Consider the following 25,434-nt stretch of genomic DNA (forward strand, 5'->3'; position numbering starts at 1 on the left):
AAGTAATGGATGACCCGTGGACTGACTACACTTAACAGGAGAAAACAAAATTTATGCTTACCTGATAAATTCCTTTCTCCTGTAGTGTAGTCAGTCCACGGCCCGCCCTGTTTTTTTATGGCAGGTCTAAATTTTAAATTATACTCCAGTCACCACTGCACCCTATAGTTTCTCCTTTCTCGTTTGGTTTCAGTCGAATGACTGGATATGACGTAGGGGGGAGGAGCTATATAGCAGCTCTGCTTGGGTGATCCTCTTGCACTTCCTGTTAGGGAGGAGTTATAATCCCATAAGTAATGGATGACCCGTGGACTGACTACACTACAGGAGAAAGGAATTTATCAGGTAAGCATAAATTTTGTTTTTCCACCATAATTTGCAAATAAATTCTTTCCAAATCAGACAATGTGATTGTCTGGATTTGTTTCCACATTTTGTCTCTCATAGTTGAGGTATACCTATGATGCAAATCACAGGCCTCTCTCATCTTCTTAAAGGGACATAATACTCATATGGTAAATCTAGGGATGCACCGATACTAGTATCGGTATCGGTACCAATACCAAGTATTTGCATGAGTACTTGTACTCGTGCAAATGCACCGATACTTAAACCGATACCTCCACTTCCTACGCATATGCTATCTTGTGGCGTTTTTTCAAACTGTATGTTCCCATTTCATTTTAAACTGGAGTGGAGACTAAACTAAAAATTGTTTACTACTGTTCTGCCAATACAAATTGCTGTTATTTGTATTATTGTAGGAGAGATCACTGTACCTCGTTCAGACAAACCCCTGAAGTACTGGGCAGTTAATAAACAGATTTCCAGCTCTGGCTAAAATGGTCCAAAAATATCTTTCTGCCCCATGCAGTAGTGTGTAAAGTGAAAGACTGTTCAACTTAGAGTCGAACCTCCATACAAATGTCAGATTGATGTTATATAACAGCCCTACAACCCAATTGTATCACCCCTTTAAATTTAATATTTTATTGTAATATTTTTTATTTACATGTTCAGTGAACTTTTTTATTATTTCATAATGTCTTTTGAATTACAGTCCTTAATAATTATATAGAAGGAATCTTAAATAATTAGTCTGTATTGTGCTTGGTAAACTGTCACATGACATAAAAAAAAAAGTATCGGTAATTTGTATCGGCGAGTATTTGAAAACAAGTATCGGTACTTGTACTCAGTCATAAAAAAATGGTATTGGTGCAACCCTAGCTAAATCACTTGAAACTGATGTAGTATAACTGTAAAAAGCTGACAGGAAAATATCACCTGAGCATCTCTATGTAAAAAAGGAAGATTTTTTACCTCACAATCTCTTCAGCTCAGCAAAGTAAGTTCTGTGTAAAAAGTTATACTCAGCTGCTCCCAGCTGCAGGTAAAAAAATTAAAAAAATGAAGAAATGAACAGCAGCCAATCAGCATCAGCACTCCTGAGGTCATGAACTCTTACTGTGATCTCATGAGATTTGACTTAACTCTCATGAGATTTCATAGTAAGCTTCCTTTACCTGATTGGTGAAATAATATGAGAGTTCACGAGGCTCATCCTTTCAGCTGTCCCAGTACAAACACACTCAAATGCTGCTTAGAAATCCTTTACAATGGGAGGTGGCTACTGAGGAACTTTTGAGGTAAAATATCTTTCTTTTTTACATAGAGATGTTCAGGTGATATTTTCTAATCAGCTTTTCACAGCTATGCTGCATCACTTTCAAGTGTTTAAACATTTGGATATTATGGCCCTTTAAGTGGGGGAACTTGCACAATTGGTGGCTGACTAAATACTTTTTTTCCCCACTGTATGTGTTTATCCCTTGACAGGGGTTAAACACAATTTTAGCAGGCAAGCAGAAGTGCAATAATAAAATGTCCTAACACACGTATGTCCCTTTTTAAACTAGATTATGTTTCTTCTTCTAAGAATTCAATAACCCGTCTAAACCACCTGTAATTGGCTGCATATAGCACACCCTTTAATAAACCTATTTTATGATTAAACTTATGTTTTTCAGACGTATACTTTGCTCAGGGATTTGTTTGTCAAAATGCTGATATTACATCTAGCATTAAAGTAAAAAAAAAAATTGTAGATGTTAAGGCAAGTTTTTTTTTTTTTTTTTTTGTACATGGAGTATCATTATTTGATTGGTTGTATTTACATAGGACACAGGAAATGCTAGCAAATTAACGGTGTGTGTACAATCTTTATTGCATGTGCTGTGCAGAGTGCCATGCAGCGTGTAAGACATGTGAAGGACCATCTAATGAAGACTGCAAGGACTGCAAGGATGGATGGGTAAAGGAAGAAGATACCTGTGTAGGTGAGTGACCATCTAATAAACTGCTGATATGCAAAACTCAATAAAATTTATACAAACCCAGTGTTTATTACTTTGTTACATTATAATAAAAGTATAGAAGCATAGCACTAAAATAATAGGGAAAAAACTGAATAATTGAATGGCGTTTGGAATAAAACATGTTCTATTATGCATATAAAATATTAAATGTTAAATATTTCTAAACAAAAAGGGTAAGTCAAATCGAATTAAATTTAAGTGGGAGCTTTTACACCTCTTGTACTGCTGTATAAAATGTTTAAAGGGGAATTGCACATAAAAATTTATGTTATTTGCTTAAGTGCATTAAATTGTTTACAAATGGATCCTTTTAGCTTTTATTTTATCATTTGAAATAGTTGCTGCTGCCTGTTTAAACCACCTATACACAAAATATGAACACTGCATTATTCTCTGAGAAAACCTATAAAAACAGGAGACCAAAGCAGAAATTAAACTCCCTTTGGGATGGGGGAAAGAAAAACCCGGCCTATTTAAAATGGTGTTCCTGCAGCTGACCACCCTTTTTAAATGACTTGGCTCTCTCCACCCACCAATAGGAGGTTGATTTCTACTGCTAACTCTTGTTCACATAGGTTATGTATAGCCAGTACTGCAGTATTGACATTTTCAATATAGGTAACTGTTTCAACAAGCAAAGACAGCGAATACAAATAAGAAAATAAAGGTAAAGGAGCAATTTGTAAACAATGTAACAAACTCCAACTGGTAAAATTGATAACTGGAAACACATTATAGGGGAGAAAATGTTACAGTGTAATGTCCCTTTAATGATAAGGGCGACTCTATGTGGGTTGGTAGGGACATGACACTAACCTGGTAAGCAAAAAAATAGTTTTATATCAGACAGCAACAGCAAATTTTACAAACTACCAGAAGCAATTATAAAAAGCTATTTCTCTTGTTAAGTGTATCCAGTCCACGAATCATACATTACTTATGGGATATTCTCCTTCCCAACAGGAAGCTGCAAGAGGATCACCCACAGCAGAGCTGCTATATAGCTCCTCCCCTAACTGTCCTATCCAGTCATTCTCTTGGAAGCCTCAACCAAGATGGAGGTCGTAAGAGGAGTGTGGTGTTTTATACTTAGTTTATTCTTCAATCAAAAGTTTGTTATTTTTAAATGGTGCCGGAGTGTACTGTTTATCTCAGGCAGTATTTAGAAGAAGAATCTGCCTGCGTTTTCTATGATCTTAGCAGAAGTAACTAAGATCCATGGCTGTTCTCACATATTCTGAGGAGTGAGGTAACTTCAGAGAGGGAATGGCGTGCAGGTTTTCCTGCAATAAGGTATGTGCAGTTAATATTTTTCTAGGGATGGAATTTGCTAGAAAATGCTGCTGATACCGAACTAATGTAAGTAAAGCCTTAAATGCAGTGATAGCTACTGGTATCAGGCTTATTAATAGAGATGCATACTCTTATAAAAATGTAATATAAAACGTTTGCTGGCATGTTTAATCGTTTTTATATGTATTTGGTGATAAAACTTATTGGGGCCTGTTTTTTTTCCACATGGCTGGCTTGAATTTGGCCTAGAAACAGTTTCCTTAGGCTTTCCACTGTTGTAATATGAGTGGGAGGGGCCTATTTTGCCGTTTTTTTGCACAGCAAAAAATTGCAGACACAGACATCCAGCTTCTTCCTGCATGATCCAGGACATCTCTGGAGGGCTCAAAAGGCTTCAAAGTCATTTTTGAGGGAGGTAAAAAGCCACAGTAGAGCTGTGGCAGTTGTTGTGACTGTTTGAAAAAAAAAAAAAAAGTTTTTGTCTTTTATTATTTTTTGGGTATTAAGGGGTTAATCATCCATTTGCAAGTGGGTGCAATGCTCTGCTAACTTGTTACATACACTGTAAAAATTTTGTTAGTGTAACTGCCTTTTTTCACTGTTATTTCAAATTTTGACAAAATTTGTGTTTCTTAAAGGTGCAGTAACGTTTTTTATATTGCTTGTAAACTTGTTTAAAGTGTTTTCCAAGCTTGCTACTCTGTTTAAACATGTCTGACTCAGAGGAAACTACTTGTTCATTATGTTTGAAAGCCATGGTGGAGCCCCATAGGAGAATGTGTACTAAATGTATTGATTTCACCTTAAACAGTAAAGATCAGTCTTTAACTATAAAAGAAATATCACCAGAAGATTCTGACAAGGGGGAAGTTATGCCGACTAACTCTCCCCACGTGTCAGACCCTTCGTCTCCCGCTCAGGGGATGCACGCTAATATGGCGCCAATTACATCAGGGACGCCCATAGCGATTACCTTGCAGGACATGGCTGCAATCATGAATAATACCCTGTCAGAGGTATTATCCAGGTTGCCTGAATTAAGAGGCAAGCGCGATTGCTCTGGCGTTAGGAGAAATACAGAGCGCGCAGATGCTGTAAGGGCCATGTCTGATACTGCGTCACAATATGCAGATCATGAGGACGGAGAGCTTCAGTCTGTGGGTGGACATCTCTGATTCGGGGAATCCTGATTCAGAGATTTCTAATTTTAAATTTAAGCTTGAGAACCTCCGTGTGTTGCTTGGGGAGGTATTAGCTGCTCTGAATGACTGTAACACAGTTGCAGTACCAGAGAAATTGTGTAGGCTGGATAAATACTATGCGGTACCGGTGTGTACTGATGTTTTTCCTATACCTAAAAGGCTTACAGAAATTATTAGCAAGGAGTGGGATAGACCGGGTGTGCCTTTTTCCCCACCTCCTATATTTAGAAAAATGTTTCCAATAGACGCCACTACACGGGACTTATGGCAGACAGTCCCTAAGGTGGAGGGAGCAATTTCTACTTTAGCAAAGCGTACTACTATCCCGGTTGAGGAGAGTTGTGCTTTTTCAGATCCAATGGATAAAAAATTGGAGGGTTACCTTAAGAAAATGTTTATTCAACAAGGTTTTATTTTACAGCCCCTTGCATGCATTGCGCCTGTCACGGCGGCATTCTGGTTTGAGGCCCTGGAAGAGGCCATCCATACAGCTCCATTGACTGAAATTATTGACAAGCTTAGAACACTTAAGCTAGCTAACTCATTTGTTTCTGATGCCATTGTTCATTTGACTAAACTAACGGCTAAGAATTCCGGATTCGCCATCCAAGCGCGTAGGGCGCTATGGCTTAAATCCTGGTCAGCTGACGTGACTTCGAAGTCTAAATTACTCAACATAACTTTCAAGGGGCAGACCTTATTCGGGCCTGGTTTGAAGGAAATTATTGCTGACATTACTGGAGGTAAGGGTCACACCCTTCCTCAGGACAGGGCCAAAGCAAAGGCCAAACAGTCTAATTTTCGTGCCTTTCGAAATTTCATGGCAGGTGCAGCATCAACTTCCTCCGCTTCAAAACAAGAGGGAACTTTTGCTCAATCTAAGCAGGCCTGGAAACCTAACCAGTCCTGGAGCAAAGGCAAGCAGGCCAGAAAGCCTGCTGCTGCCTCTAAGACAGCATGAAGGAACGGCCCCCTATCCGGCGACGGATCTAGTAGGGGGCAGACTTTCTCTCTTCGCCCAGGCGTGGGCAAGAGATCTTCAGGATCCCTGGGCGTTTGAGATCATATCTCAGGGATATCTTCTGGACTTCAAAGCTTCCCCTCCACAAGGGAGATTTCATCTTTCAAGGCTATCTGCAAATCAGATAAAGAAAGAGGCATTCCTACGCTGTGTGCAAGACCTCCTAGTTATGGGAGTGATCCATCCAGTTCCGCGGACGGAACAAGGACAGGGTTTTTATTCAAATCTGTTTGTGGTTCCCAAAAAAGAGGGAACCTTCAGACCAATTTTGGATGTAAAGATCTTAAACAAATTCCTCAGAGTTCCATCTTTCAAAATGGAAACTATTCGGACCATCCTACCCATGATCCAAGAAGGTCAGTACATGACCACAGTGGACTTAAAGGATGCCTACCTTCACATACCGATTCACAAAGATCATCATCGGTTTCTAAGGTTTGTCTTTCTAGACAGGCATTACCAATTTGTAGCTCTTCCCTTCGGGTTGGCTACAGCCCCGAGAATCTTTACAAAGGTTCTGGGCTCACTTCTGGAGGTTCTAAGACCGCGAGGCATAGCGGTGGCTCCGTGTCTAGACGACATCCTGATACAGGCGTCAAGCTTTCAAGTTGCCAAGTCTCATACAGAGATAGTTCTGGCATTTCTGAGGTCGCACGGGTGGAAAGTGAACGAGGAAAAGAGTTCTCTATCCCCTCTCACAAGATTCTCCTTCTTAGGGACTCTTATAGATTCTGTAGAAATGAAAATTTACCTGACGGAGTCCAGGTTATCAAAACTTCTAAATGCTTGCCGTGTTCTTCACTCCATTCCGCGCCCTTCGGTAGCTCAGTGTATGGAGGTAATCGGCTTAATGGTAGCGGCAATGGACATAGTGCCACTTGCGCGCCTTCATCTCAGACCGCTGCAATTATGCATTCTGAGTCAGTGGAATGGGGATTACACAGATTTGTCCCCTCTGCTAAATCTGGATCAAGAGACCAGAGATTCTCTTCTCTGGTGGTTGTCTCGGGTACACCTGTCCAAGGGTATGACCTTTCGCAGGCCAGATTGGACAATTGTAACAACAGATGCCAGCCTTCTAGGTTGGGGTGCAGTCTGGAATTCCCTGAAGGCACAGGGATCGTGGACTCAGGAGGAGAAACTCCTTCCAATAAATATTCTGGAGTTAAGAGCGATATTCAATGCTCTTCTGGCTTGGCCTCAGTTAGCAACACTGAGGTTCATCAGATTTCAGTCGGACAACATCACGACTGTGGCTTACATCAACCATCAAGGGGGGAACCAGGAGTTCCCTAGCGATGTTAGAAGTCTCAAATATAATTTGCTGGGCAGAGTACCACTCTTGCCACTTCTCAGCAATCCATATCCCAGGCGTGGAGAACTGGGAGGCGGATTTTCTAAGTCGTCAGACTTTCCATCCGGGAGAGTGGGAACTCCATCCGGAGGTGTTTGCTCAGTTGATTCATCGTTGGGGCAAACCAGAGTTGGATCTCATGACGTCTCGCCAGGGACACAGAAGCGACGCTGATAGATGCTCTAGCAGCGCCTTGGTTCTTCAACCTGGCTTATGTGTTTCCACCGTTTCCTCTGCTCCCTCGACTGATTGCCAAAATCAAACAGGAGAGAGCATCGGTGATTCTGATAGCACCTGCGTGGCCATGCAGGACTTGGTATGCAGACCTAGTGGACATGTCATCCTTTCAAACATGGACTCTGCCTCTAAGACAGGACCTTCTGATACAAGGTCCTTTCAATCATCCAAATCTAATTTCTCTGAGACTGACTGCATGGAGATTGAACGCTTGATTCTATCAAAGCGTGGCTTCTCCGAGTCAGTCATTGATACTTTAATACAGGCACAATAGCCTGTTACCAGGAAAATCTACCACAAGATATGGAGTAAATATCTTTATTGGTGTGAATCCAAGAATTACTCATGGAGTAAGGTTAGGATTTCTAGAATATTGTCTTTTCTCCAAGAGGGCTTGGACAAAGGATTATCAGCTAGTTCCTTAAAGGGACAGATTTCTGCTCTGTCTATTCTTTTGCACAAGCATCTGGCAGAGGTTCCAGACGTCCAGGCATTTTGCCAGGCTTTGATTAGAATTAAGCCTGTGTTTAAACCTGTTGCTCCCCCGTGGAGCTTAAACTTGGTTCTTAAAGTTCTTCAAGGAGTTCCGTTGGAACCCCTTCATTCCATTGATATTAAACTTTTATCTTGGAAAGTTCTGTTTTTGATGGCTATTTCCTCGGCTCGGAGAGTCTCTGAGCTATCTGCCTTACAATGTGATTCTCCTTATCTGATTTTTCATGCAGATAAGGTAGTCCTGCGTACCAAACCTGGGTTTTTACCTAAGGTGGTTTCTAACAAGAATATCAATCAAGAGATTGTTGTTCCATCATTGTGTCCTAATCCTTCTTCAAAGAAGGAACGTCTTTTACATAATCTGGACGTAGTCCGTGCCTTGAAGTTTTACTTACAAGCTACTAAAGATTTTCGTCAAACATCTACCCTGTTTGTCGTTTACTCTGGACAGAGGAGAGGTCAAAAAGCTTCGGCAACCTCTCTTTCCTTTTGGCTTCGGAGCATAATACACCTAGCCTATGAGACTGCCTGGACAGCAGCCCCCCTGAAAGGATTACAGCTCATTCTACTAGAGCTGTGGCTTCCACCTGGGCCTTTAAAAATGAGGCCTCTGTTGAACAGATATGCAAGGCCGCGACTTGGTCTTCGCTTCACACTTTTTCCAAATTTTACAAATTTGATACTTTTGCTTCTTCGGAGGCTGTTTTTGGGAGAAAGGTTCTTCAGGCAGTGGTTCCTTCCGCTTAATCCTGCCTTGTCCCTCCCATCATCCGTGTACTTTAGCTTTGGTATTGGTATCCCATAAGTAATGGATGATCCGTGGACTGGATACACTTAACAAGAGAAAACATAATTTATGCTTACCTGATAAATTTATTTCTCTTGTAGTGTATCCAGTCCACGGCCCGCCCTGTCCTTTTAAGGCAGGTCTAAATTTTGATTAAACTACAGTCACCACTGCACCCTATGGTTTCTCCTTTCTCTGTTTGTTTTCGGTCGAATGACTGGATATGACAGTTAGGGGAGGAGCTATATAGCAGCTCTGCTGTGGGTGATCCTCTTGCAACTTCCTGTTGGGAAGGAGAATATCTCATAAGTAATGGATGATCCGTGGACTGGATACACTACAAGAGAAATAAATTTATCAGGTAAGCATAAATTATGTTTTTAGATGGAACAAAATGTATCTGTCAATAACTGATGGATAAAATGAAACAAAAAAATACTATTTAAAATATCTGATAGTCTAAAAACTGAAAGTATGAGGTTTAGTGAAGAATAAAAAAATAAGTATATTTTTATAAATAAATAAATAAGTCCTGATCATAACCATAATAAAAGGTACATTTGTTACTTACTAAACAGTACTCTGATAGTAGGTATTGAGGATCACTGTTGCAGTCTATTTTTACTTTTACATTATTATTCAATCCAATTATTTTATATTTAATATCTCTGCATAATTTAATTGTATCAACATCTCCCATAATTTCACATTATTCTTCATATTAAATACAGACATCAACGAATGTGCTGCAGAAGAATCTCCTTGTAAAGAGAACAAGTATTGTTTAAATACTGAAGGATCTTACTCGTGCAAAGGTGGGTGTTTTATAACATATTCATTTAAAAGGACAAGTAAAATAAAAATGAAACTTTTATGATTCCGATAGAGCATATCATTTTAAACAACTTTCCAATTTACTTCTGTTATCTAATTTGCTTCATTCTCTTGGTATTCTTTGAAAGCATACCTAAGTAGGCCCCACTTCCGGGAGCTAGCTACTGATTTGTGGCTGCACATATATACCCTTTGTAATTGGCTCACCTGATGTGTTCATCTAGCTCCCTATAGTGCATTGCTGCTCCTTCAACAAGGGATACTAAGAGACAAAGACAATTTGATAATAAAGAGAATTAGATTTTTTTTAAAAAAAAGGTATGCTCTGAGTAAAAAACAAACACAAAAGTTTAGGATTCATGTCCCCAGGGCTGTATCAAGATGTTGGCATAGAGAGTCCATGATTCATTCCAATTACTAGTGGGATATTCACTCCTGGCCAGCAGGAGATGGCAAACTGCACCCCAGCAAAGCTGTTAAGTATCACTTCCCTGACCCATAACCCCCAGTCATTCTTTTTGCCTTGATCACGGGTGGATGGCGAAGGTAGTGTCTGAAGATTTAATCCTTTAATGGGTACTTCTCGCTGCAAGCAAGGATTTGGGGCTATGCTGTGTCCTTGTCAATCTCTTTAGTAGGAGTAATGGTGGGTTTTAGCAGTTAGAAGGCGGCGAGGTGGCTTTATTTCCAACACTTATGTTACCCCTTTTATAGAAAAACAGAGTTGGTTACTCTGTTTTTTCTTTTTTCTACAGGTCCCTGACAGATGTTGGTATATCAGTCACACCTTAGAAGCTGTTCCTGCCCTGCAGCCGGATCCACAGGTATGTGATATTGCCTTCTAGGTCTTGGGGGCCGCACTATAGAGGTTAATATTCTCTGGATCTTTCACATGGGACTCACTTTATTTCCTATGTATAGGAATTTATGTTTTGGGCAGCATTTTTTAACAGCGACTTCTAAGTGGAATTTTATTTTCTAAAAAAATATGTAAATATGTTTTGCGCGCTTTGAAACTTGTGACGTTGTGGTCACGTGTCTCTCCGCTTTTCCGCTTTGTTTGTCATAGCGTTTTGAGGAGAGGAGTGACGTGATGCTTGGAGCTGCTGATGAAGGCATTTTTTATCCTGTCGACTAGGATAACAGAAGGATAGACTAGTTTCTTAGCCTTTTCCTTTGATAGAATCAGGTTGCTAGTGGGAGCTCCTGGTTCTGGTGTGGTGAGTTGCTTCAGTCAGTCTGAGGATATAGAGGTAGCTTTCTTGCTTCTGATCTCATTCTGCAGTGGGGTATTTTACTACAATTTTTATTTGCATTATATTATAGTTTGTTTAATTCTGTGAGAAAGTTCAATACTTTTGCTACTATGGGCTAATTTTGTTAAATATTCAAAAAGACAAAAAAGGGCGCCTCCTAGTGTAGCCAATAATATAATAATAATAATAATAATAATAATAATAATAATGTTCACAAACAGCTGATAATGAAATAATACTCAGAGTATAGCGGCAAAGGTAATGCAGAGGAAAACAAACTGGGAATTCAACAGTGTCCCAGTTCACTGTGCACATACACAGGCAGCTCCTCCTGAGATCAGAAGTAGATACAGCAATCTGAAAAAATGCAGAGAGAAGAGGGCGACTCCTAGTGCAGATCAATCAGATATGTAAACCCTTTAGGCTGATAACAAATGGATACTCACAATTAAGAGCACACACAACAGTGCTAGTTTCGCATACTGGGTATATTTCAGTGTCCCAGTGCACATATGGATCAATCGATGTTCCCTCCAGTGGTTGATGTAAGCAGCAAATATAATAAACGGAGACTCCAGGTATATAATTAAAAGAGCTTTATATACTGGTAAAATCACAACATACAAAATAACAAAGGGTTTACATATCTGATTGATCTGCACTAAGAGTAGCCCTCTTCTCTCTGCATTTTCTAATTTTGTTAAATGTTTGCTTTGTTTGGAGGCTCAGATTTGTGCCTCCTATGCAATTGTGTTCCACATGTTTAGATAAGACTTTACAGTTTAAAGATAAAATGTCTCCTGAGTCTGTCTCTCAGGATATTGTTGTCCAGGACGTGCCTCAGTTATCTCCTCAGACGTCCCATTCTGTTTCACATTAAGTGCCCTGCGGTTCCTCTCAGCCTCCTTCTGGGGTTGTTGATTTACCAATGGATTTTGCTGCACAGATATCATCTGCTGTGTCAGCAGCTTTATCAGCCTTTCCGGTTGCTGGTAAATGAAGAGGAAGTCCAAGAATATTAATGTTAATAAGGGTTCTGACTCTGCTAAGGATGCATTAGTCATTTTTTCTCAGTTATCTGATGAGGATGATTCTTCAGTGGCTTCTGAGGGTGAGTTATCGGATTCTTATACTGTAATGACCAATGCTACAAATTCAGGGGAGATTAATTTCAGATTTAAGTTAGAACACCTCTGAGTTCTTTTAAAGGAGGTTCGTGCTACTTTGGATGTAGCCAATTCATCTGTTGCAGAGAATCCAAAGAGGTCTAGTAAACTTAATAGGGTATATGACGTACCCTCATCTATGGAAGCGTTTCCAGTTCCAGACCGAATGGCAGATATCATAACTCAGGAATTGGATAAAACCAGGGATTCCTTTTTCTCCGTCCCCTGTTTTTAGAAAAATGTTTCCTGTTGCTGATGCTATTTCTGACTCTTGGTGCACAGTGCCCAAGGTAGAGGGAGCTATCTCTACTCTGGCTAAAAGAATAACTATTCCCGTAGAAGATAGTTGTTATTTCATAGTATCTATGGATAAGAAACTTGAGGCTATTTTTAAGAAAATGTACATTCATCAGGGATTACAGTAGCAACCTGTTGCTAGTATTACCACAGTTGCGGGGGGGCAGCATCTTTTTGGTGCGATAACTTATCTAATCTTATCCTAGAAGAGACTACTATAGAGGAGATCCAAGTAAAGATCAAGGCTCTCAAGTTAGCCAATACCTTTATTTGTGATGCCAACATGCAAGTTCTTAGGTTAGGTGCCAAGATTTCTGGTTTCACTGTTTTATCTCGCAGAGCTCTGGTTAAAATCTTGGTCTGCAGATCCAAGTCCAAGCTTTTATCTTTGCCTTATAAGGGTAAAACCTTGTTTAGTCCAGGTCTGGCTAAAATAATTTCCAACATTACAGGTGGAAAGGGCTCTTTCCTACCTCAGGATAGAAAGAATAGACTTAAGGGTCGCCAGAGTTCTAATTTTCATTCCTTTCATAACTTTAAGGGACAGAAGTCTTCCTTTTCCAAATCGGATCAATCCAAGTCCTCTTGGAGGTTTAGTCAGCCTTGGAATTAGGGGAAAAAAGCCAAGAAGCTTTCCGCTGATTCTAAATCAATATGAAGGGGCCACTCCCGATCCTGTAGTGGATCAAGTGGGGGGCAGGCTTTCTTTTTTTCAGCAGGCTTGAATACGTGATGTCTCAGATCCTTGGGTCATAGACATAGTATCCTACGGTTACAGTTAGGATTCAAATCTTGTCCTACCAGGGGCAGATTCCACCTGTCAAGGTTATCTGCGAATCAGATAAAGAGAGATGCCTTCTTAAATTAAGTAAAGGACCTATCATCCCTGGGAGTGATTGTTCCAGTTCCTCTAGAGGAACAGGGTTCGTCCTATTCTGGACTTAAAGTGTCTAAACCAATTCCTCAGGGTTCAGTCCTTTAAAATTGAAACTATCCGGTCCATTCTTCCTTTGGTTTATGAGGGTCAATTCATGGCGACAATAGATCTGAAGGATGCGTATCTTCATGTTCCCATTCACAGGGATAATTTCCAGTATCTGAGGTTTGCCTTCCTAAACAAACATTTCCAGTTTATTGCCCTTCCTTTTGGCCTTGCTACAGCTCACAGAATTTTCACAAAGGTTCTGGGGGCTCTTCTGGCAGTGGTCAGGTTCCAGGGCATTGCTGTGGTGCCTTATCTTGATGACACCTTGGTTCAAGCTCCATCTTTTCATTTAGCAAACTCTCATACAGAGATGTTGTCTATTCTACGTTCCCACAAGTGGAAAGTGAATCTGGGGAAGAGTTCCCTTGTACCAGATACAAGGGTATGTTTCTTAGGAACAATTATAGATTCATGCCTTTCTCTCCAGTCTATGATTCGTCCATCAGTGGCTCAATCCATGGAGGTGATTGTTCTGATGGTTGCTTCTATCGACAACATTTCTTTTGCTCGGTTCCATCTGAAACCTCTGCAGCTATGCATGATCAGTCAATGGAGCGGAGACCAATTGAATCTTTTGCAGAGGATAGTTCTGGATCCTCTAACAAGAGACTTTCTCTTGTGGTGGATGTCTCAGGATCATCTGTCTCGGGCCACGTGTTTCCAGAGACCTTTCTGGGTGATTGTGATCACGGATGCCAGTCTATTGGGCTGGGGAGCAGTTTGGGGCTCCTTAAGGGCACAGGGTCTGTGGACTCAGGAGTCTTCTCTTCCTATAAACATCTTAGAGTTGAGAGCAATCTTCAATGCTTTGAAAGCCTGGCCTCAGCTAGCCTTGCTCTGGTTTATCAGATTTCAGTCGGACAAAATCACTTATGTAGCCTACATCAATCACCAGAGAGGAACTCGGAGCTCCTTAGCAATGAAGGAAGTGACTCACATTCTTCAGTGGGCAGAGTCTCTAGATTGTCCTCTCCCTGCCATCTATATCCCAGGGGTGGACAACTGGGAAGCAAATTTTTTGAGCAGGCAGCCATTTCATCCCGGGGAGTGGGCTCTACACCCAGAGGTTTTCTCAATGATAACCTTCAGGTGGGGGGTTCCAGAGTTGGATCTGATGCCGTCTTGTCAAAACACCAAAGTAGGTTCAAGGTTAGGAGATCCTCAAGCCGTTCTGATAGACGCTCTGGCGGTTCCTTGGAACTTCAATATAGCATACCTGTTTCCTCCGTTTGCCCTCCTTCCATGATTCATTACTCGTGTCAAGCAGGAGAGAGCGTCTGTTATCCTAATAGCTCTTACATGGCCTCACAGGATCTGGTTAACTGATCTGATAAAGTTGTCATCTCTTCCACCTTGAAAGTTGCCTCTGAGGAAAGACCTTCTACTTCAGGGTCCCTTAATTCATCCAAATCTAGATTCTTTAAAACTGACTGCTTGGAGATTGAATGCCAAGTTTTGGCTAGACGTGGATTTTCTGAGAAAGTCAGTCATAGATACTATGCTTCAGGCTTGTAAGCCTCTTACTCGTAAGATTTACCATGGGGTATGGCATAAATACCTTTTTTGGTTTGATTCAAAGGGGTTCTCTTGGAACAGAGTAACAGTTCCCTGAATTTTGGCTTTTCTTCAGGAAGGCGTGGAGAAAGGTTAGTCAGTCAGTACTCTGAAGGGTCAGATTTCGGCTTTGTCTATTCTTCTGCACAAATGTCTGGCAGTTCTACCATACGTTCAATCTTTTGTTCAGGCTTTGGTCAGAATTAAGCCTGTGTTAAAATTGGTTTCTCCTCCTTGGAGCCTTAATCTTGTTCTTAAAGTTTTGCAGCAGGCTCCGTTTGAGCCGATGCATTCTGTTGATATTAAATTACTATCTTGGATGCTTTTGTTTCTTATTGCTTCTGCTCGCAGAGTCTCTGAGCTTTCGGCTCTGCAGTGTGATTCCCCTTACCTTGTTTTTCATGCTGATAAGGCGGTCCTTCCTAGTAAGCTAGGGTTTCTCCCTAAGGTAGTGTTGAATCGCAATATTAATCAGGAAATTGTTGTTCCTTCTTTTTGTCCTAATCCTTCTTCCCAGAAGGAACGTCTTTTGCTTAATTTGGATGTTGTGTGTGCTTTATAATTTTACCTTCAAGCAACTAAGGATTTTCGGCATACTTCTGCCTTGTTTGTTGTTTTCTCGGGTAAACGTAGGGGTCAGAAGGCCACTTCTCTCTTTCTCTCTGGTTGAGAAGTGTTATTCGCTTAGCTTATGAGACAGTTGGACAACAGCCTCTTGAGAGAATTATGGCTTATTCCAATAGAGCAGTCTCATCTTCTTGGGCTTTCAAAAATGAAGCCTCTGTGGAACATGTTTGCAAGGCGGCCACATAGTCCTCTATTCATACTTTTTCCAAATTTGATACTTTTGCCTCAGCTGATGCTTCATATGGGAGAAAGGTTCTTCAAGTGGTGGTGCCTTCGGTTTAGGCCCAACTGTCTGTCTTGTTTCTCCCTCCCTTTCATTCTGTGTCCTCTAGCTTGGATATTGATCCCCACTAGTAATTGGAATGAATCGTTGGCTCTCTATGCCATAGGAAAGAAAACAAAATTTATGCTTACCCTGATACATTTTATTTCTTTTCAGGCATAGAGAGTCCACGACCCACCCTTGTTTAAATTCAGACTACATTTTTTTTTTGTACAAACCTCAGGCACCTCTATATCCCTATGTTCTTTTTCTGTTCCCTTCGGCCGAATGACTGGGGGTTATGGGTAAGGGAAGTGATACTTAACAGCTTTGCTGGGGTGCTCTTTGCCACCTCCTGCTGGCCAGGAGGGAATATCCCACTAGTAATTGGAATGAATCGTGGACTCTCTATGCCTGGAAATAAATAAATTGATCAGGTAAGCATATATTTGGTTTTTAAAGGGACAATAAACACCTTGTAATTAGGACACATTTCTGTTGTCTTGGTATAGAACATATCAACAGTCTCTAAATGTTTTTTTAAACAATAGCATCCTTTTTACTGCAATTGTTTGTCAATTGAGATATATATATATATATATTTTATATTAAAATCCAAGGTGTTTACTGTCCTTTATTGTGCTCCAGCCTATCCATGAAGTTTAACATTAAAGAGACAGTAAAGTAAAAAATAAACTTTCATGATTCAGATAGAGCATTCAATTTTAAACAACTTTCCAATTTACTTTTATGAGGCTTAGATACAAGCTAATTACGGAGGTAAAAAGTAATTTAATATGAGGGTGAATCAAAAAGAAATGCCTCCTCAGTCATCACAACAGATGCAAGCAAAAGTTACATAGCTTATAGCCTGAAGTCTCCTGTACACAATGCTACTGTTCAACAGCTGATTTCACTTTTTGCAAGTTGTCAAATCTGAAACCACATAGGCTGTCCTTCATAGGTTCAAACAGGTAGAAATTTGAAGGTGCTAAATCAGGGCGGTACGGTGGATGAAGTACCACAGAGCACCCCATTTTGACAATCTCCTGGGTTGTGAACATTGACGTTTGTGGTCTTATATTATCGTGAAGGAGCTGTATGGAATGAATGTCTTGATATGGCCTCCTTCAGCTTCTTAAGTGTAGTAACGTAGGTTTCACTGTTTGTGTGACATCCATCCAAAAATCAATGGGAATAACACCCTGTGTGTCCCAAAACACTGTCATCATCTTCTGTGTCGATCTGGCAGACATGTAATGTTTGGGACGTGGAGAACCACTATGGCGCCATTCCTTGGATTGAACCTTACTCTCTGGGTCATACAGGTATGCCCATGTCTTGTCCACGGTGACCACATTTTTTAAGAAGTCATGTCCCTCAGCTTCAAATGCATCCAGGAGCTCTTGACACACCTCTACCCACCTCATCCTATTTTCAACTGCTTGGTAACCCACTTAGCATAAATCCTTCTGATATCTTTAGTGAGCAATTGTCGCTTGTGCAGAACCATACGACACGTTCATTGCATCAGCAACGTCCTGAACTCTGATCGGTCTCTCTCCTTGAATCAACTCTTCAGCACATTGTCGGTTCTCATCGGTTACAGATGTTGATGGATGGTCACTCCTCGGCTTATCTGCAATTTCAGGTTCTCCTTTTTGAAACTTCATCACCTAATGCCTAACATTGCTAATGTCCATTACAGCTTCCCCATAACACCTCTTCAGCCGGTTGTAGATTTCCTTAGGTGTGCAACCGTTTTTTGTCAGAAATTCAATGACAGCTCTTTGTTTAAGCTTCGGATCCATGGTTGTATTCACTCAATGTGAAAACCAAAAGCATACATTAGTAGTGTAAGGACACCTCTATAACATCGTACATGAACATTCATAGTCACTCTAACAAATAAAAAATGACAGACGTGGAGGCATTACTTTTTGATTTACCCTCGTATAACCGTGTTGGTTATGCAAAACTAGGGAACGGGTAATAAAGGGATTATCTATCTTTTTAAACAATAAACATTCTGGAGTAGACTATCCCTTTAAATTTGCCTGGCTGCAGAGTCTTGTTAATCCCCACATGCTTTTAGACATAAAACAACCAGGGGAGGTAGGGAACTTCCTGGGCTTATTTTTTTATTAGTTTAGTAGCTCCTACCTTTTACTGTAAACATTTACAACACACATTTCAAAATTTCCATTATTACAATGACTGTTAAAGGGTCAGTTTACCCCACTTTTTCTCCCATTAAATTTGTTTCCAATGATCCGTTTTACCTGCTGGAGTGTATTAAATTGTTTACAAGTAGCTTCTTTACCCTTATTTCAGCATTTGAGATGGCTGATTTAGCCTGTGGCATCCCTACCTATACTGCACGCATCTATACCTAAGTATAGGCAATTGACGAGATATATAAACTCAGCCAGCAGAAGAAATTACAATCCCGTGGGGGGGGGGGGGTGTACAAGAGATAAGTAATAAAATGTTAGTTTCCATTGTTCTCTCCAGTTACTGGGCTTTGGTTTACAGGCAGATATAAGATAAGGAAGCTTGTGTATACACAAAGTAATTTTACCTGCAGGCTCAACCCATTTTAATACGTTGTTGTTGTTGTTTCAAAGAACAAAACCAGCTATTTAATATCCACAAATAAACCTGAAAATGCAATATACATTTTATACTCTGCAGCTGATATTAGAAACACATTAAGGGAAACATTTTACGGTATACTGTCCCTTTGCAATTATTATTTTATGTCTCCATTAAAAGTTCAGGAATGGGACATTTGTTTAAACAAAGAACCATCCTGAAACTGTAAATGAAACATAATAGCGCTAATTATGAGAGAGAATTTGACCAATAGGCTTAATTTGTTATGTATAAAAAGTTTGGCTGGAAACAGGAAGGCTAAAGTCTTAGATTTCTATCATTATATTGCATGCTTTTGTGTTCCATGTGGATATTTTATAAACTTGGGATTTTGATCTTTGGATCTAGGCGCCAATTATACAAATCATTAGATTCAAAATTCATAAAGACTCTTGTCCTTGTACCTTATCTCACAGTTGTGTCTTGCTGTTTTTTTTGACAAAGTTTGTTTCATTTTTACTCTTCTATTATTTGCACTGTTGTGACTAGATATTAGTTCTACAATTTGTAGTTATTAAATGTAGGCTATTATGTTGGTATATACCTTGATCAGAATGCTGCAGTCAGGCTGCTAAATATACCAGATGTCTCTAGTAACACTTTTTTTGTGTGAATTTCAGCATGTGATCATAGTTGCTCAGGCTGTAATGGGGAAGGTCCTGAGAACTGTAAAACTTGTTCTTCAGGATATGTATTAGAAGATGGAAAATGTACAGGTAAGTGCTACCACAATTATGAATACAGTATTGCAAATTGAAAGGTACTAATAATGTTGTTTACATTTTAAGTGTATACATTTTATTTAAAGGGACAGCTTACTAAAAAATGTTCTTCCCTTTAATTTGTTCCCAATGATCCACTTTACCTGCTGTAGTGTATTAAATTGTATACAAGTATTTCCTTTATCCTTATATTAGCATTTGAAATAGTTGATTTAGCCTTTTGTATCCCCACCTATGCTGAAAGTTTCTGGCCTACATAATGTTATCAAGTAATGAGATCTGATTATACGTACAAGCTCAACCCATTTTATTAGGGTACACATAATCAGCTGTTTCATATACACAAATAAACCTTAAAACGCCAGTTTCTCATACATTTTATACTCTGCAACTGGTAAAAAAAAGGGAAAAACATTTTTTCAGTATACTGCCCCTTTAACTCTTTAACAGCAGGCATTTGAGACATACAGAACAAGTGCAGTCTCACTGCTGTTGGCCAGACCAGCACCACACAATTTACAGGTACACCGCTGTTATTAATTGGTCACATTTGTTTTTCTTCAGAGACTGATGCCCAGTGTGTGCACATAGTGTTGAACTTGGCACTGAAAAAAAGAAATAAAAAGCAGCCATTTTGAGTTTTGTTTTCTAGTTCTGTTTTGTTCTTAAATGCAACACTATAAGTTATTTATGTTTGTCAAGCTAGTTATTATGTGTATCAGACAGGCAGTCAACCAGTCCACTCCTGTGTTATCATTCATTTCATTCATTTTAAAGCTTTGCGACTTTCCTAATAAAGCACAACATACCTCTCTTCCAATCAAGTGTTGTTGTTTTCTTGGATGAACTTATCTGATCCTTACCAACCATTTTGAATTTCCAACCATTTCTTTTCATAGATATAAATGAGTGCAGTAACGCTGAAAAAGTATGTTTGCAAGATAATGAAGAGTGTACTAACACCCCAGGCAGCTACAGATGTACTTGTGTAGAAGGTTTTGAAGAGAAGGATGGTCAATGTGTAGAGATTTTAAAGACAGGTATGTGCTACCACTTAGTAAAACATACTTTCCTTCATTTGAATATGAAGTGTAAGTGGTAAAATAAATATGATTATATGATTCTAATCTAAATGTTCCCTTCTTTAAATGGACCCTAAAGTCAAAATCAAACTTTCACAATTCAGATAGAGAATGTAATTTTTAACAACTTTACAATTTATTTCCATTATCAATTTTTGCTCATTCTTTGTATGTGTACACATTCTGAGGCACCAGCTCCTACTGAGCATGTGCACGTGTTCACAGTGTATATGTACAGTATATGAGTCTGTAATTGGCTGATGGCTGTCACAAGACACAGTGTGAAGGAAAATGGAAACAATTGTTTCTCAGAAAAAACTTATACTGATAATTTGTCTTCTCTTTATTTGCATTTGTGGATTAAGCAATTCTGTGTGTATGTAACAAAAAACTTGCACTCGCTTTGTCTTTTTTAAAAAAAACTCTTACTGTGAAAAGTAGTAACGTTTCAGGTACAAAGTATCCCCTTCCTCAAACTTTGTCCCTGAAATGTTACTACTTTTTACAGTAAAAGTTTTTTTTGAAAAAGACCATCGAGTGCAAGTTTTTTGTTATACTATATTCACTCTGTACTAGCACCCTGGCAGTTTGTGGCATTAAAAGAGTGTTCTCCAATGACTTTTTATTTATTTATTTATTTATTTATATATATAATATATATATATATATATATATATATATATATATATATATATATACATATACAGTATATATGTATATATAGATACAAAACATGGAAGGGAACTGCACTCCAAGACCGGATCAGGTACACATCCTGTGACTCAGTAACATCCAGCCCTGGGTGCTAAATAGCACTCCAAAAAAGCTGTGATGTCACCAGAGCCACAGGCAGTTAACCCCAGTCCGGAATGGGTGCAAGAAACAAGGGAGATTACAAATAAAAAGTAATACAACACATAGAAACACCCAGCACTCACCAGCTAGCTCACAGCTAAGATAAAATCACCACTGGAAGGTTAGTCACCGCATCTGGCCAAATGGGAAAGCTCAGGCACCACGTCAAGGTCCTTTCCTTTGCCTGAGTCCCTAACACAGCCACACCCATCATGCGAGCTCATAAAGCTAAACAAACTGAGAACAAAGAAGGGGTGCACAGGTGGCTGTAATCACCCATAGAAAATACAAAACATGGAAGGGAATTGCACTCCAAGATTGGATCAGGTACAAATCCTGTGACTCAGTAACATCCAGCCCTGGGTGCTAAATAGCACTCCCAAAAAAGCTGTGATGTCACCAGAGCCATAGGCAGTTAACCCCAGTCCGGAATGGGTGCAAGAAACAAGGGAGATTACAAATAAAAAGTAATACAACACATAGAAACACCCAGCACTCACCAGCTAGCTCACAGCTAAGATAAAATCACAACTGGAAAGGTTAGTCACCGCATCTGGCCAAATGGGAAAGCTCAGGCACCAAATATATATATATTTGACAAAATGCCCCGGGTGCATTCGAAAAATAGTAAACAAAGCAGCATCAAGGAACGCACTCGGCCGTGCAGGACGCCAGCGGCACTTCCGGTTGTTCGCCGGTGGGTAAGGTATATAATGTCTCTTATTTCTCTATGTTTGTAAAGGCTGGAGGATGGGGCCAACGACCCGAAACGTTACATTCTTTGATGTATTAAATAATACTTGCTATATAAGACCCGGCGAGTGCGTTCCTTGATGCTGCTTTGTTTTATATATATATATATATATATTTGTGGTGTTGGCAAACAAAACCGGTTATTTTCTATACAAATTTAAACCTAAAGGATCAGTTTCCTATACATTTTATACTTTGATGCTAATTGTCATTGGAAGCACATTAAAGGGAACCCAATTTTACAGTATTCCTTGCAGTTTTAAGCCACTTTCCAATTTACTCCCGTTAACCAATTTTGCACAGTCTTTCTATATGCAGACTTTCTGGGGAACAAGATCCTACTGGAAAATGGGAGAAAAAAAATAATTTGTTAGAAAAAAAATCTACTCCTTTTTTATTAAATCATTGTTTTTTAATTATGCACTTGTTAATAATGAAATTCTACTGCATTGAGTGGTCCTTTAAGAGAAATTAAACCAAACTATTTGTAACTCTCACATTACTTGTTTATGTCATTGCAAAAGGGAACCATTTTTAAGATGCTTTTATTTATATTGTATATTCTTCCTATAGCCAACGAAGATGATGAAGAAACCGAAACATCATCAAGCCCCGATAATGATTCAGTAAATATCCATGAGGATCTCTGATACAACCCAATTTATTAATTAAATACCTTAAGTTATTTCACACGTAAAACAAGATACTGTGGTCCTGTATGTTTTTTTTTTATAATTAATCAAATTTGCCAACATGTGAGACATTCATCTGGTATTAGGAATCAGAGGTTGAATTTGCCCTGAAAGCTGCATTATTTCTTAAAAATAATAATAAAAAAAAAGTTGTATATTTTGATACCCATACTTTCTAAGTAAACCTGGTTCATTCTGTGAAAATGAGGCATCTTATTTGCTTTATTATGATTATATTTGACATATTTATCTACAGTATATACATTGGAAATTTTATCCATCTGACCACTGAATTATTTTTACTCCTGTGCTTAATGGGATAAGAAACACTTTGAGATTGCATTATATAATGTTAAATTTATACGTAGTAAAACAACTTTGCAATATACCTTCCATTAATTAAAAGACAGGTAAAGCACAGAGGGTATCCAGGCGAATGGTCAGTGACTTTACAGGCAGCTCCAGAGTGGTCAGGTAGGCAAAGGTCAGCAAATTACAGGCAGGTAAAGCACAGAGTATCCAGGAGAATGGTCAGGATCAAGCCGAGGTCAGCAAATACAGATGGGTAAAGCACAGAGGGTATCCAGGAGAATGGTCCCGTAACTTTTACAGGTAGGTCTCAGAGTGGTCAGGCAGGGAGAGGTCAGCCAAATTACAGTCGGGTAAAGCACTGAGGTTATCCAGTAGAATGGTCAGACAAGCGGAAGGTCAGTAACTTTACAATTAGGACCTAGAGGGGGTCAGGCAGGGAGAGGTCAGCACATTACAGGCAGTAGAAAGAAGAAGCACACCCAGGGTAACAGGAGTGGAATCTAACAAACGAGTGCCGAAGATCATACACCCCGAGATTTAAAAAAAACACCTGACATGATCAGGAGTGGCCGGAGCACAGATGCACAGTCATGTTGCTATTCAACGCAACTCTAAAGCCAATGGCAGTGAAAGAGACAGAAATCCTGACCGCCACATCAGCGCAGTGAAGATAGGCACTGTGACACCCATAGTACAGAAGTGCAAAAAGTACAAGTATATCCAGCAAAAATCAAATACTGGAATAATGTACAACATAATATATATCTGCCTACCAAGGTTTACAACATGGAGAAGGGTGGGTTCTGCAAACAAATGGTGCTCCTTAAGTTTATAATATAGATATATCACTTAGGGTAAACTCTCTTGAAGACTTCAGGTCTGATGATATAAAGCTCTCTGCTTTAGTTAGGATTCTTATTGGGTCTCAATCAATACTGAGTGGCCCCTCATAGAATTTTAGAAAGGCAAAGTTTTAGCTTGGAAACTATTATCTAGCTATACAGGGGTTCTGGATGAAATGAGAGACATATACTTTGCAATTATAATGATCCAAAAAATGTTCCCAAAGATATTGGCATATTTTCTCTCTGGCAAGTTTTTACTCATCAGTCCCTTTGTCTATAAATAGTCAGCTGTTCCACTGAATGTGGTTATGAGGGTTCAATGGATGGAAGTTATCTTCAGCTAAAATGGACAGTCCACAATATTTTCCACATATTTGGATCAGACGCGGTGTGACCTCATGGTTCAAGCAAAGTATTTTTCCAGAGTCCTTTTTTTTTTTCCCCCCTATAATTGTTCTGGACTCAGATATATATTTGTTTTAGCTCCGGAGGCCTGGGACATAAAGTAAAATATCAACATCATGTTTGTATTTAGTCATTCTATATGACAGTGATTGCCTTGATTAATAGGGAGTTATGAGTAGATCTATTACGTCAGATGACCCCGCCCTCTCTCTCCCCCCCCCCCCACACACTGAGCTGAGCTGGGACTGTAGTTGTTGGCATGTCCTGTGGTCACCAAATTGCACAGGGGTAGCACTGCATCCATCTCCAGACACCTTGCATCAGCATGGTCCCAAGTGAACTAATGCTTCTTCAGCCTCATACAGCACACCATTGTAGAAACAAGCCTTCACAACAACATTCTGCCTTAGCTGCCATATCCACCTCATCGACTCAAAATAAGTGCATTTCTACTGTTCCTCACCTTAAGCACATTATGAAGGCTCTCCTTAAATGAAGGGAGGTGCCTATCCTTTTCCCCACCTATTCTTAGGGGAATATTTGCCAAAATGAACCTGTTGTTTCAAACTCCTAAAAGGAATGATGCCAACAGCCAGTCTAACATACCTGTACAACCTGCAAACATCTCTCTAATAACTGCTGGTCTTTATCAAACTATAGCCCCATCTTTATTGTTACCCCATGAAGTAGTTATCAATATAAGGGGCCACCAATCTATCACCACAGTGCACTTTCCCTACCCAACCTCTCCACACAAGGCACCACCTATACAAAATGATGAGATGAAGTTCCTTATTCGCCATTTCAGGTATTTAGTCAAAGTGGAACAACTTGATTCCTCTATTACTCTTTAGTAAAGTTCCATAAACTGAGGAGGGAAAAAACATGACTGTGTCTGCAATTGCCAGATGCATGCTCTATTGCAAGTCCTGGGACTATCATCCTGATTGGCTGCTTAAAGTCTCTTTACAATGGGATGTGAATGCTGAGGTCATTTTGAGATAACATATCTTGCTTTTTAACCTAGAAATGTTAAGGTGAAATCTTCTAGTCCACTTTCAAGTACTTTAACATGTTTGTCATGTCCCTCTAATACTGTCATGAAAAAGTGCACTACAATTCTTGATAAATATGATAACATTTTTCTTCCCACATTCATATACAGTATATTGATCAGTTGGGGTTATTCCCAGGCTGAGAAGTCAGATTTCACACCATTAGGACTCTCCAACTGATGGAACGTGCCATACTTATGCCAAGAGTACTGTATTCAGCTATGCATTTCACCACCTTGACTGGAAGTTCCTTATGTGCTCTGTTCAACACTTTGATTTTAATCTTCAAATGAAAACACGCATTTCATTC

The 25,434-nt window shown here is 39.5% G+C and overlaps 1 protein-coding gene across 1 annotated transcript in view; it reads left to right on the top strand.

Annotated features, from left to right (window-relative positions):
* CRELD2 (cysteine rich with EGF like domains 2) overlaps positions 1–22,668 on the top strand; it is an 87,990-nt gene extending 65,322 nt beyond the window's left edge. The window contains exons 6-10 of the mRNA XM_053716628.1: positions 2,244–2,339; positions 9,499–9,582; positions 19,024–19,119; positions 20,025–20,165; positions 22,389–22,668. Coding sequence (XP_053572603.1) covers positions 2,244–2,339; positions 9,499–9,582; positions 19,024–19,119; positions 20,025–20,165; positions 22,389–22,465 — 494 coding nt within the window. The 3' untranslated portion in view covers positions 22,466–22,668. The remainder of the gene's footprint in view (positions 1–2,243; positions 2,340–9,498; positions 9,583–19,023; positions 19,120–20,024; positions 20,166–22,388) is intronic.
* Positions 22,669–25,434: the final 2,766 nt, after the last annotated feature.

The sequence above is a fragment of the Bombina bombina genome, chromosome 6 (assembly GCF_027579735.1).
Source record: "Bombina bombina isolate aBomBom1 chromosome 6, aBomBom1.pri, whole genome shotgun sequence".
Classification (NCBI taxonomy): Eukaryota; Metazoa; Chordata; class Amphibia; order Anura; family Bombinatoridae; genus Bombina; species Bombina bombina.